Genomic DNA, 13,819 nt, shown 5'->3' with positions numbered 1-13,819 from the left:
TAAGTAACTAAGAAGGTAATAAACTTTGTTTGGACTACATAGTGAATCTTTGAATTTGAACTAATTGCAATTATCAAAGAGATGTAGTTATTAGGAAAAATCATTGCCTGCTGAGGTTTATTAGATGTTCATTTGCAAGAAGAGTGGTGCGAGCAGCTGCTGAGGAAGTGTGGACCACCAGGATGGGAGGAATGGAATAGCAGGGAGTTTGAACAAGGTGGAAGGGAGCACTGGGGTGAAAGATCTTCTGAACTAACACCTGGCAGGCAGAACCCCAGCACATCAGGTTTGTGATCCAGGCTGTGTATGACATCCTGCCTAGTCCAGCAAGCCCTTTTGCTCTGGGCAACAGACAGGCACCATTATTTTGAATTAACTTTTGGTCATTAACAACTATAAGCATCTCCACCAACACAGAAAGCCCATAGCCTTCTTCAAAGCTGGAGACCAACCACAGCCTCCGCCCAGATCACCAGCAGGCTTGTTCACCATGGTGCCTGACAGGCAACTGAAAGCTGATCTTGGCAAGCAATTAAAGATCCCTGACTTCATCACATCATCATCACTGAAGGATGACATGGTCATTCTGTCAGAAACCTTGAAGCAAGTAGTCATAGTAGAAATGGCAGTGCTTTGAGAAAAACAGATTGACAATGCATTCGAGCAAAGGAGGCCAAATACTAGGAGCTGGTAGATCAGTGCCATAGACAGGGGTAGAGGGCACATTGTGAACCTAAGAGGTGTGGTTCAAAGTTCAAAGTAAATTTATTATCAAAGTAAATATGCCACCATATACAACCCTGAGATTCATCTTCTTATGGGCATGATCAATAAATCAATAATAGAATCAATGAAAGACTGTGCCAACTTGGGTGCTCAACCAGAGTGCAAAAATAACAATGTGCAAATACACAAACAAATAGATAATAGTAATAAATAAGCTATAAATATCAAGAATGTGAGATGAAGAGTCCTTGAAAATGAGTCCATATGTTGTGGGAACATTTCAATGATTGAGCAAGTGAAGTTGAGTGAAGTTATCCCCTTTGGTTCAAGAGCCTGATGTTTAAGGGGTAATAAATGTTCCTGAAGCTCCTGTACTTTCTTCCTGATGGCAGCAGCGAGAAGAGAGCATGCACTAGGTGGTATGGGTCCTTGACGATAGATTCTGCTTTCCTGTGACAATGTTTCATGTTGATGTGCTCGTTGGTGGGGAAGGCTTTACCTGTGATGGACTGGGCCATATCCACTACTTTTTGTAGGATTTTACGGGGGGAGTTTCAAGATGGCGACGTAGACATCTGCCTTTTAGGTGCTCTTCATTTTTTAAGCTATAATCACCCTTTAATCAAATCTCTTTGTACTTAACTACATGGGTTGATATTTACGATTTATTTCTTTTTTAAAATAATACTTGATTTAATTTTTTCAAACTTAAAATGTCTGTACCTAAGAAATCGTCTGAAGACCCTATATCTCTCGATGCAATCTCCAGTCTTCTGGATACTAAACTGGATACTAAACTTGCAAGTCTGGAAAATAAACTTACTGCGAAAATGTCTGAGCTTGAAGAAGTCGTTAGATCATTTGATACCAAGCTTCAATCGCTGGCAGCAGATATTGAACGGCATGAAGAAAAGATTGCGGCTCTTGCCAAGATAATTTGTGAAAAAATACGTACAATCGAAACTTTGGAGGAGAAGGTACGATCGACCGCTAAAATAGTGGAGCAGAATAAGTTTAAAATCACCGATCTTGAAAACCGATCTCGCAGACAGAACTTGCGTATTATTGGATTTCCCGAAAATGTTGAGTCTGGTGACTTAACTGAATATTTCTCTAACTTATTGTGGGAAATTTTTGGCGAGGACGCTTTGCGGGTTAAACCTACTATTGACCGTGCCCACAGAGTTTCGAGATTTTCGGCTGCGAGAGACAAGCCACGAGCTGTGATTGTCCGTCTCCATTATCCTCGGGAGAAAGAGCTTTTAATTCGATTAGCTCGTCAGAAAGGTATGATTTCTCATAGAAACAAGAAGTTTCGTATTGTTGAGGATTATTCATTTGAGGTGATGAGGGTGAGAACCGCTTTTAAACCGGTGATGGCAGAGATTCATTCGATTGGACTTAAACAAGCTTTAAGATACCCAGCGAATCTCACAATTACGTTGAGTGATGACAGTCAGCGCTTCTTTAATACTCCGGAAGAAGTGAAGAAATTCGTTGAAGAATATTGGTCTTCTAGTACAAGTTGAACTATGTGTTATGTTGAAGAATTTTTGGAGAGAAGACGCCATTCCGCTTTTAGGCTTTAACTTATGAAGCTGCGGTATAGCTTTTTACTTCGGTCTGTAGACCTGGCTTTTTTTTATTATCATGATTTACAGATGCTCTTTTAATTTTACTATAATGTTTTTTTTAATTAAGTTTTTTTCCCTCTGGATTAGATATACATGTTAAGATTTTGTAATAATGATTTATTTTTTAAGATGTCGTTTCTTTTTCCCATAAGACTTTGCTTTCCGTAAGCGTTTATTTGCCTGTATTTGAGAATGGGACGAATGTCTTGAATTTTTGGACCTTTTTTTTTATATATATTGTAGTGGTTATTGAATCCTTTTTTAATCTTATTTTGATGACCTTTTTTTTAAAAAAAGATAGGCGAATTTACATTTATATTCTGTAATATGGTCCTTTCAAAATGTCGTTTCTTCTTCTCATAAGTCTGTTTTTGAAACGTCATTTTCTTATATTTGAATATGGAATCTTTTTTTTAAAGGCATATTACTTTAAACTTCAATGGTTATCCTTTATTTATTAATGATTTTTTGCTTTTTTATATTATTTTTTCATTTTGATTGATATATATTCTTTCTTTTTACAACCCTGTATTTATATCTGGGTGTTATATAGTTTTTTTCTTTCTTTTTGTGGAGTTGCCATCTTGAAAATGGGGGTAATATTAGTATTAGTTCGTGCGCCTGCCGCTTGGCTTTTTTTCGAGGGGTTGGGGGAGGGGATAGGGATCTTTTTTCACGCTTTTGCTTTTTATTTTTTTGCTTTTAGTTTATGGGCCAACTTTAAATTATTAATATTGTTGAGGTGTCATGTTCTCCGGTTGCTCCTGAATCATTTTTCCTTCTTCCTGAATTATGGGTTATGTGTCTTTTTAACCTTTTATGATATACACAACTAATATTGGCATGATGGATAAGTCCATTAACTTTATCTCTTGGAATACTAATGGTTTAAATCATCCGATTAAACATAAAAAAATATTTAAAGTATTCCATAGACTAAACGCTAATATTATTTTTGCACAGGAGACCCATATTAGGAGGGAGGACAATCAACGTTTTTTTTTAGGTTCTGGAAGGGTCAACAATTTCACTCGAATTGTACCGCCAAAATTAGGGGTGTGTCTATTTTTATAGACCCCTCAATTTCGTTTACACATCATGAAATTATTTCTGATCCACAGGGCAGATTTTTGTTGATAACTGGTCCACTTTTTAATCGAAAAGTGGTTCTAGTTAATATTTATGCTCCAAACTTTGACTGCCCTGAATTTTTTAAACATTTATTTACTTCCCTTCCTAATCTAAATGAATATATGTTGATAATGGGTGGAGATTTCAATTTTTGTCTGAATCCTTTGATGGATAGATCTAAACCTATCCGAATTCTTCCGAATAGATCAGCCTTACTTATTAATTCTTTTATGGTTGATTCGGGAATTACTGAAATATGGCGGTTTTTGAACCCTAAAGATAAAGAATTTTCATTTTTTTCACATTATATCACAGTTATTCTAGAATTGATTATTTCCTTATTGATCATCATTTATTAATGGATGTTACTGATTGTAAATATGATTCTATTACTATTTCGGATCATGCACCTTTGAAGTTATCTATCAAGATTTCGGACTTTTCCAATAATACTAGATCTTGGAGACTTAACGCTACTTTGCTTCAAGACCCAGAATTTATCACCTACATAAAACAGCAAATTGACTTGTTTTTCTCAACAAACTATACTGAAGAGATTGACAGAGGAATACTTTGGGACTCTTTTAAGGCTTTTATCCGTGGACAAAGTATCTCATATTCCGTTGGTAAAAGAAAACAAAGATATTTAGATATTGCCTTATTAGTGGATAAAATTAAAGAAATTGATAAGATTTATTCCGTGACTCCTACCAAAGAACTTTATAAGAAGAGAGTTGAGCTTCAAATGGAGCATAGCTTATTATTATCTTCTTCAATTGAGAATCAATTAATTAGGACCAGGGCTCAATTTTATATCCATAGTGATCGAACTGGTAAACTGTTAGCTAATCAATTAAAAGCTATTTCGACTAAGCGACAAATTATTAAAATTCGTAAACAAGATGGTAATCTACTGATCATAAAGAAATCAATAACACTTTTCAAGATTTTTATAAATCTTTATATCAATCAGAATTTGATGGCGATCTGTCCATGATGAATAATATTTTTAAACAATTTGAATATTCCCAAACTGACAGATGAAGATCGTAGCTTGTTCGATGCTCCTATCCCTATGGCCGAAATAGGAGAGTCTATCTCATCAATGAATTCAGGGAAAGCTCCTGGTCCTGATGGTTATATTATAGAATTTTTAAAAACTTTTTCTTCTTTGCTTTCCCCTTGGTTATGTGAAATCTTTAATGATGCATTTGCTAAGAAGAGATTACCTCAATCTTTTTATGAAGCTACTATCTCTCTAATTCTTAAAAAAGATAAGGATCCTACTTTATATGCATCTTATCGCCCTATATCACTATTAAATGTAGACTCTAAGATTCTTACAAAAATTTTAGCCATTAGGTTAGAAAAGGTACTATCACAGATTATTTCAGAAGACCAAACTGGTTTTATTAGGAATCGGTATTCCTTTTTTAATGTTAGAAAGACCAAACTGGTTTTATTAGGAATCGGTATTCCTTTTTTAATGTTAGAAAATTGATTAATATAATTTATACTTCATCACTCATATTCCCAGAATGTGTTATTTCATTAGATGCTGAAAAAGCTTTTGATAGAGTTGAATGGACATACTTATTTAACACTTTGAGATATTTTAATTTTAGTCCTAATTTTATATCATGGATCAAACTAATATATTATAAACCTGTTTCTTCTGTTCTTACAAATAATTACAGATCCTCTTTTTTTCAATTATCTCGTGGTATGAGACAAGGCTGTCCCTTAAGTCCTTTATTATTTAATATCGCATTAGAACCTTTAGCCATTGTTATTCGTGAATCTCCTAATATTTTTGGTATTACCCGTAATGAGAAGTTATACAAGTTATCACTTTATGCTGATGACTTGTTGTTATATATTTCTGATCCTGACAGGTCTATTCCCGCTATTTTATCCTTGTTGGCTCAATTTGGTAGTTTTTCTGGTTATAAACTAAACTTGGATAAGAGTGATTTATTCCCTTTAAACGCGCAAACTTTATTGAATGATAGGATACCATTTAAAGTTGTTACTGATAACTTTATCTATTTAGGTATAAAAATACCCAAGAAATATAAAGATTTATTTAGACTGAATTTTTTACCTATGCTCCATCAAATTCAACAACTTACTACAAGATGGTCTCCCCTATCCTTATCATTAGTTGGTCGGATTAATGCTATTAAAATGATGATTTTACCGAAATTTTTATATTTATTTCAAGCTTTACCAATTTTTATTCCTAAATCTTTTTTTGATAACATTGATTCAAAAATTTCCTAATTTGTGTGGCAAAATAAAAATCCCAGGTTAAGTAAAAGGCAATTACAAAAATCTAAAAAAGATGGTGGTTTAGCTTTACCTAACTTTAGATTTTACTATTGGGCGAATAATATTCGTAACCTAATATATTGGAAATTAGATTTGGATTCACCATTGTGCCCACAGTGGGTAAATTTAGAATGCAATGAGGCACAGGGATATTCTCTATTCTCCGTTCTTGGTTCTTCTCTTCCTGCTGATTTAGTTAAATTCAATAAAAAGATATCCAATCCTGTTGTCAAACATACATTACGAATTTGGTTTCAATTTCGTAAGTTTTTTACTCTGAAAAACTTTGTTCTTGATAGCCCTATTTTACTTAATTCTTTTTTCAAACCTTCTTTGACAGATCAAGCTTTTAGCATATGGAAAAGGAAAGGTATAAAATGTTTTCGTAATCTTTTTTTTTGAAGGTAGTTTGATGTCTTTCGACCAACTTTCCAACAAATTTAAGTTACCTAAATCTAATTTTTTTAGATATTTACAAATCAGAAATTTTTTACATAAATTTCTACCATCTTTCCCCAACTCAACTTCAATGGATTTCTCAGATTTGATTTTTACCTTAAATCCTTGTCAGAAGGGATTAGTGGCTTTTATTTATAATATGATTATGAAGATACAACCAGAAATATCAGGTAGAATTAAACAAGAATGGGAAAAAGAACTTCAATATAATATATCAATAGAAAAATGGGAAAAAATTTTACAAATGGTTAATTCTTCTATATGTGCTAAACATGCTTTAATACAATTTAAAATTGTACATAGAGCTCATATGTCTAAAGATAAGCTTGCTCGATTCTATTCTCATATTAACCCTCAATGTGACAGATGTCATTCAGATGTGGCTTCATTGACCCACATGTTTTGGTCATGTCCCACTTTACATAACTATTGGAAGGACATATTTGCTACCATTTCCTCAATTTGGAATATCGATTTACAACCTCATTTTATTACTGCAATTTTTGGTATACCAAATGAGGATGGTAATCAGTTTTCCCCTTCAATTAGACGAATGATTGCTTTTGTAACATTAATGGCCAGAAGGTCTATATTACAAAATTGGAAAGAAGTAAATCCTCCTACCACGTTTCAGTGGTTCTCTCAAACTATTTCTTATCTGAGCTTGGAAAAAATTAGAAGCACTATTTTTGACTCATCAATTAAATTTGAAGAAACTTGGGGACCGTTCATTCGACATTTTCATATGAATTAATTTGGCCTCTTCCAGACCTTCTCTCTGCTTATTCTTGTTCAGGTATGGAGTTCCGGAGTTTTTGACACTATCATATACATATAAACTGTTATTATTGCCCATGTTAGTTTAGTTTAGTGTTTTTTTTCTCAATATATATTTTTTCTTGTATTTTTAATTTTTTTTTCTTTTGATGATTATTTTTATTTTTTTCATATATAATTATTATAGGCTTGATTGATTAATGTACTTTTTTTGTTGATATTTTAATAGGATATTGTTATCTTATTATTAATGTAATTTCAAGTCTATTGCACTTATAACCTATTCATTATTATGTTATGTTTTTTTTATATATGAAACTCAATAAAAAGATTGAAAAAGAAAGAAAGAAAAGGATTTTACATTGAAGAGCATTGGTGTTTCCATATCAGGCTGTGATGCAGCCAGACACTATACTCTCCACTACAACATACTCTATAGAAGTTCATCAATGCCAAATCTTCACAAACTCCTAAGGAAGTAGGGGAGCTGCCATGCTTTCTTTGTAATTGCACTTACACGCTGGGTCTAGGATAAGAGCTCCAAAATAATAAACCTGAGGAACTTAAAAGTTGCTGACCCTCTTCACCCAATCCTCCAATGAGGACTGACTCTGGTTTCCTACTCCTGAAGTCAATAATCAGCTTTTTGGTCTTGCTGACATTGAGTAAAAGGTTATGGCATCTCTCAGCCAGATTTATAATCTCCCTCCTGTATGCTGATCAGTCACAACTTTTGATTCAGTTTACAATAGTGGCGTCATCAGCAAACTTAAACATGGCATTGGAGCTGTGCTTAGCTATACGGTCATAAGTGTAAAGCACGGTACCTCTGTTGATGGGGATTATGGAGAAGAGGTTGTTGCCAATATGAACTGACTGGGATCTGTAAGTGAGGAAATCAAACATCCAATTAAATAAGGAGGTATTGAGGCCAAGGTCTTTGAGTTTATTGATTGGTTTTGAGATGATGATAGCACTGAATGCCAAGCTGTAGTTGATAAAGAGCATTCTGATGTATCCATCTTTGCAGCCCAGATGTTCCAGGATTGAGTGAAGACCCAATGAGATGGCATCAGCTGTGGAGATGTTGCTCAGCAGACAAATTGAAGTGGATCTAAGTCACTTCTCAGGCAGGAGCTGATATGTTTTATCACCAGCCTCTCTAAACACTTCATCACTGTGGATGTAAGTGCTGCTGGTTGATAGTCATTGAGGCAGGTTACCACATTCTTCTTGAACATAATTGAAGCCTGCTTGAAGCAGGTGGGTACCTCAGATCGCCAACACGCGAGGTTAAAGATCTCAGTGCACACTCCAGCCAGATGTTCGGCACAATTGTTTATTACTTGACCAGGTACCCGTCTGGACAGAATGAATTTCGTGGGCTCACCCTCCTGAAGGCTGTTTGCACTTCGGCCTCAGGGACTGCAGTCACAGGATCGTCAGGGGCTGTGGGACTTCATGATGGCTCCTCTATGTTTTGGACATCAAACAAGCATAGAAGGCATTGAGCTCATCTGGTAATGATGTCACTTAACTTGACTTTAAGAGATGAAAGCATTCAAGCTCTGCCACAACGGTCAAGCATTCTTCACTGATTCAAGTCTACATCTGTAGTCCAGAATTGCCACTTTGCCGTGAGATGGCTTTCTGGAGATTGTACCTTGACCTCTTATAACTTTCTTGGTCATCAGGTTTTGCTGGCTGCTTGCACTGCAATACCTACTCTCTCTTTGGAATTACAGGGATTGCAAAGAGAAGAACCAGCAGATCCATCACAGAGGCTACTGAGCATGCCTCCAGATGGCCATGAATCAACAGGTATAAACTGTGGACCAACACTGACGAGACAAAAGCCACGGCCTGATCAACCCTGGCTGGGTCGTCTGGGCAAGGGAGTCTGATGTTGAAAGACCTGAAACACCCGATGACCCCAGGTTACATCATTGATGATGTCTCCCAGCAAGTCCTAGAATGCATCTCTCAGCATCATTCAGAAAAGATGACTGTAGCATTGATTTTTTCCATTTGTTGCTGACTTAACTTTATATATCCCTTTAAATATTAGTCATACAGCACAGGAACATGTCCGTCATGCTACCATGTCCATACCAATTAGCAGATTTATTTATACATATTTAATGAGTAACCTTTTAGGCCTTGGTAATTCGTGTATTTGTCTAGATGTTTCATAAATGTTATAAGAGTGTTTGCCTCCACCATCTCATCAGGCAACATATTTGAGATTCCAAACACTGTGAAAAATATTCCCCATCAAATCCCCTCTAAATCTACCTCTCAGCCTCTCAATATGTTGTTTTGCTAAATTCCCTTTAAAATTTCAGGAGCATAAAGATTTTTTTCTCCAACTTACTAAGTAAGCAGTAAAACAATGTTTGCACAACAGTTATCAGCCTTTGCAGAGAGTTATTTTTGTGTTATTTTTGTGTGTTATTTTTGCCAATTACATATAACTTAGATCATTGTATTCTCAGAGACTGTTAGAGTGTATTGAAATCACAGTTACTTACTTTAAACACATGATTAACTTCCTCGGCACAATTAGCAAAAATCAAAGTCTTTTGTAAAACCTCAGAAGTGAAGTCCAACATGGTCAACAACAATGATGTTTTCTCATCGTCTAGACAAAGCTGCACTATCTATTAAAGAAATATCATTGACATACAGTTAAAGCAAGCAGGACTCATAAAAATATTCTTTAATATTACTAAACAGAACATAATAGTAACTTCTCAGCTATTCTCCTGAACCTATGAAGTGCAAGTATTACAGGGCACAATTACTTCCACTCACAAAACAGCCTTAATATTTAACTTTTAAAAATTTAAGGGGCTTTGCAGTAGCACAGTCAAACAAAAATATTAATGACTAACTTCACAGAAAGAGAAAAAACTTACAGAAAGAAGAGATGAGCAACAAATTCTGGCATTACCAGGTACACAAATATTTAATTTTCAAAAATTGAAAAGCTCATTAGGACAGAATTAGAGGAACACAGTAATCCTGGAAGCTAATAGAGCTGCAGGTAATTACAAAGAAAAGGAGGCATGACCATAAAGTACTTGGATACAAGATTGAGAATTATAAAGTCAAGTCAAATTGAGTTTATTTTCATGGGCAATGAGATACCGGAACTTAAAAGGCTTGCTTGCAGCAGTGTCACAGACATACTGTAGATACAGGCAGCACACAGAATATAAATTATAAAGTAAATTGCAAAAAAGACAATGAAGAGTGAGGAAAAAATGACTTCGCAAAAACAAGGTCAAGGTTGAATCTGCAGACACAATCCCAATTTTACAGTTCAGCCTTCAGTTCTGGTGCTATGTTTTCAGCTTGCATGTCTCCCTGTGATCAGATAAATTTTTCCATGCTTTCCTCACATGTCCCAAAGACCTAAATTGCCTGGTTGATTGGTCACTGTAAGTTAACTCTAGAGTGCAAATAGTAAATATCTGAGGGAAGTTAAGGAGAACAAGTGGAGAAACAAAAAAGTGTAGTAGAGTTAAAGGGTTTTTGAACTCATCGGGCATGTTTCTAATAGGTGTGAGTTTGAGGAAACCCACATTAACATGTAAATTCCACATAGGCTGCACCAGGCTGGAGCTGTGAAGCAGCAGGTCTCATTGCAGTGCAACTGTACTGTCCATGATACCATTCAGCCACTAACATCATTTTTCACAAGTTCACACTCAAATTCTATCTCTCTGTTTATCAAGCTTCTAGGCCTCCAGTAATGAATTTTAAAATAGCTTAGTCACATTTCTGACTAAGTTATAAACCTTTTAAAAAAAAATTAATACTACTTCTAATTGTTATTGTCAGTCATAGATAAATCATTTCTCCTTTTGGGCATTTCTGCCTATAAGGATTTTTATTTTTGCAAAATACACATTTCTTTAAGTGCTCAATATTATCTGCCCACCATCATGTTGTTCAGTGTGTTCTCCTAACCAACCACAACCAACTCTCCTTTCATACTTGCATAGTTAACTTTGTTTAGATTTAATAGCTTGGTTTTGCATTCAACTTCCTCACTTTCAAACTGACTGTAAAATTTAGACTTTTTTTTTAGGACCCTGGAAAGCAAGACTATCAACCAACCTCTTTTCACTGCATGAAACAAGATTCAAAATAATATTTCTCCTCTTCAGTTCATCAAAATATTAATCAAGAAGGGTGCCTAGAACACATTCTATGACTTGATCTATATTATCCGAGAGATAATAAATCTGCTTTAATAAAGTCTCCAATAATTAAGTGTCTTTGCTGTTATATGAGCCTCTGATTTTCCGATTCATGCCACTCCTAATATTACAGCCAGTAATTGCAACTGATAAATAAAGGGCCAAAGTTTTCTACCCTTTGCTGCTTCTTAGGTTGATCCAAATTGATTCTAATTTTAAAGCATGTTCTGTATTCCTTATTAATAATTCTTTATCATCCCCTTTTCCTTACTGCCAGTCGTTGTATGTCAAATATCCTGGCACATTTATTTATTTTTCCAACTTTGATCACCTTGCATCCAATTTCAAGAACAATTTACTTATACTTGTGCCAATAATTAATTTCCCTTGTTGCAACATAACAAGCATTCAGATATAGAGCTTTTCATTTTATCACTCTCAATTTTCTGTAGTTTAACTCCTGTTTGCTGCTTGACCTAGTTTTTTTTTTAACCTAGTTCACTTACAACTTCTCTAACATCACCTCCCTATTTTCTCTTTCCTTTGCAATTTCCATCCCTTAATCAAGTTGGTTTAAAGCACTTAGGCATAGTACATAAATTACAGTAACCAAGATATAATTTTCAAAACAAAAGCATTTAACTACGATGAGGTGAGCACAGCAAAGCTTCTGAAAATATTCATGTTTCTCTTGTACATACCTGATGCACTTTTCCATAAAGTGCAGCTTCTTCCATGTCTGTTATAACAACATAAGGATCACTTTGATTTTCTTTTATCAAAATTTCCATTTCTTTTGCCCAATGCTTTCCAACAGCGATGAGCTGTTGTGGAGTTGAAAATCTTTCCGGAACCTTAGTGGCCTCCTTGAAGTGTTGTAAGATAGTAGTCGTCTATGATTGAAAATAAATTATATTTTTTTCTATCATACATCTTGAGAACAATATTTCAGAATTCCCATGTGTGGTGAACTACATATACCTGTCTGGACACGCCCCTCTGCTGACATCTCCTGTGGCTCCTCCCACAGACCCCTGTATAAAGGCGGGTTGGAGGCAATGCTCCCCCCCCTCAGTCTCCAGGATGTTGTGTGGTGGTATCTTGCAGCTAATAAAAGTCTATCGTTTGCCTCTCATCTCCGGGAGTTATTGATGGTGCATCACCATGTTTATATTCAAACACTGAAGTTATGCATAATCAATGATAATAATCTTTTAAGTCTAATTAAAGTGAATAAAATTGAAATGTTACTAATAATTAATACTACACCACACAGAAATAAAATTAATCTCACTTCCATTAATAATCATGTTTTGCCAGTTAAAACCAGAATTCCCCTGCCAGAATTTTGGACAAGTGATACCAAAAAAAAAAGTAATGCACTACTGGTGACAGAACGAAAATGCATGCCGAAAACAGTTTCACAGCAACTTTTAGCTTTATAAAGGTTGTTGTAAATGAACTGGAAAGTATGGTTGATGGAAAATCTATAGAATTGATAAAGCACAAGAGGAGATCATAAAGCTCATTACTCACTGTAGTTAAAGCCCAGAATGATTATTTATTAAACCTGCTCTTAATCTTCTCTGCTCCAAGACTAACATACCCAGATTCAAAGTCAATCTTGGCATCTGAAATTTCTCATCACTGGATTTATTCAAGTAATTCCATTCTCAAGAGCACTGATGTGCTTCCTAAAGCGTGGCAATGAGAATATCACACACTTTAGGAAACATTTGAAGGAATTATGATGCGATGATGACTCTCCTCATATTTTTCTTATAACATAGACAAAGTCTGACTATATTCTATTTTCCAATCAGAATTCTTTAATCCCATCTCTCACCTGATGGCTGAATGTGGCCTGGTAAAACCGAGGCCAATTAGTATTACAAGTAAATATTCTAATGGATGGAGTTTTATCTCACACAAGGCAAATGACTGTGGTTGAAAGTTAATCATTCCTTTCCCAGCACAGGATTGTTGACGGAGCATTTTCAAATGATTCATCAATCATGTCCCATCCATCAATAAATGTAAAGTTGGTATATTTGGTGTTCCGGCTTTCAGGCAATTTGTTTGCTTTTACTACATGATTAAGCACATTCAGCTTTTATTTTGAAATGAGCTGTTTCAGATTTGTATCAGGTCACTTCCTGTGCAGTCAGGAATTAATAAGTAGAAAGCACTGGCTGACTGAAGACCCGGGGGTTTATGTTGGGAGAAAGAGGTATCTATCTAAAGCCTATGGGCTTAGAAGAGCCAGCCAAGGGCACTGGTGAACATGGAGCTGAGACCGATCAGTTTTTGGAATATCACTTCAATGTTGACCACTGGCTTGCACCTGTACCTACCAATACTGAAGCTATCAACTTCCTGCAGAGGACCAAAGCATTTGTTGAAGAGTCAAATCTGCAGCTGCATAATTTTGCTTCAAACAGTGAAGCTGTTATGAACGCGTTCCCTCCTGGAGGTTGTGCAGTAGTTGTTAAGGACGTGGACCTCAGTGAAGAAGTCAAACCAATACAATGCAGTTTGGGACTCCTGTGGAAG

The 13,819-nt window shown here is 35.4% G+C and overlaps 1 protein-coding gene across 1 annotated transcript in view; it reads right to left on the bottom strand.

Annotated features, from left to right (window-relative positions):
• The window catches only part of tdrd12 (tudor domain containing 12), a 192,576-nt gene that overhangs the window by 78,096 nt on the left and 100,661 nt on the right, over positions 1–13,819 (bottom strand). The window contains exons 16-17 of the mRNA XM_059992994.1: positions 11,968–12,159; positions 9,590–9,718 (exon numbers count right to left, since the gene is read on the bottom strand). Coding sequence (XP_059848977.1) covers positions 9,590–9,718; positions 11,968–12,159 — 321 coding nt within the window. The remainder of the gene's footprint in view (positions 1–9,589; positions 9,719–11,967; positions 12,160–13,819) is intronic.

The sequence above is a fragment of the Hypanus sabinus genome, chromosome 17 (genome assembly GCF_030144855.1).
Source record: "Hypanus sabinus isolate sHypSab1 chromosome 17, sHypSab1.hap1, whole genome shotgun sequence".
Lineage (NCBI taxonomy): Eukaryota > Metazoa > Chordata > Chondrichthyes > Myliobatiformes > Dasyatidae > Hypanus > Hypanus sabinus.
The sequence above is the reverse complement of the archived record's forward strand: the minus strand, read 5'-3'. Positions and strand labels throughout refer to the sequence as shown.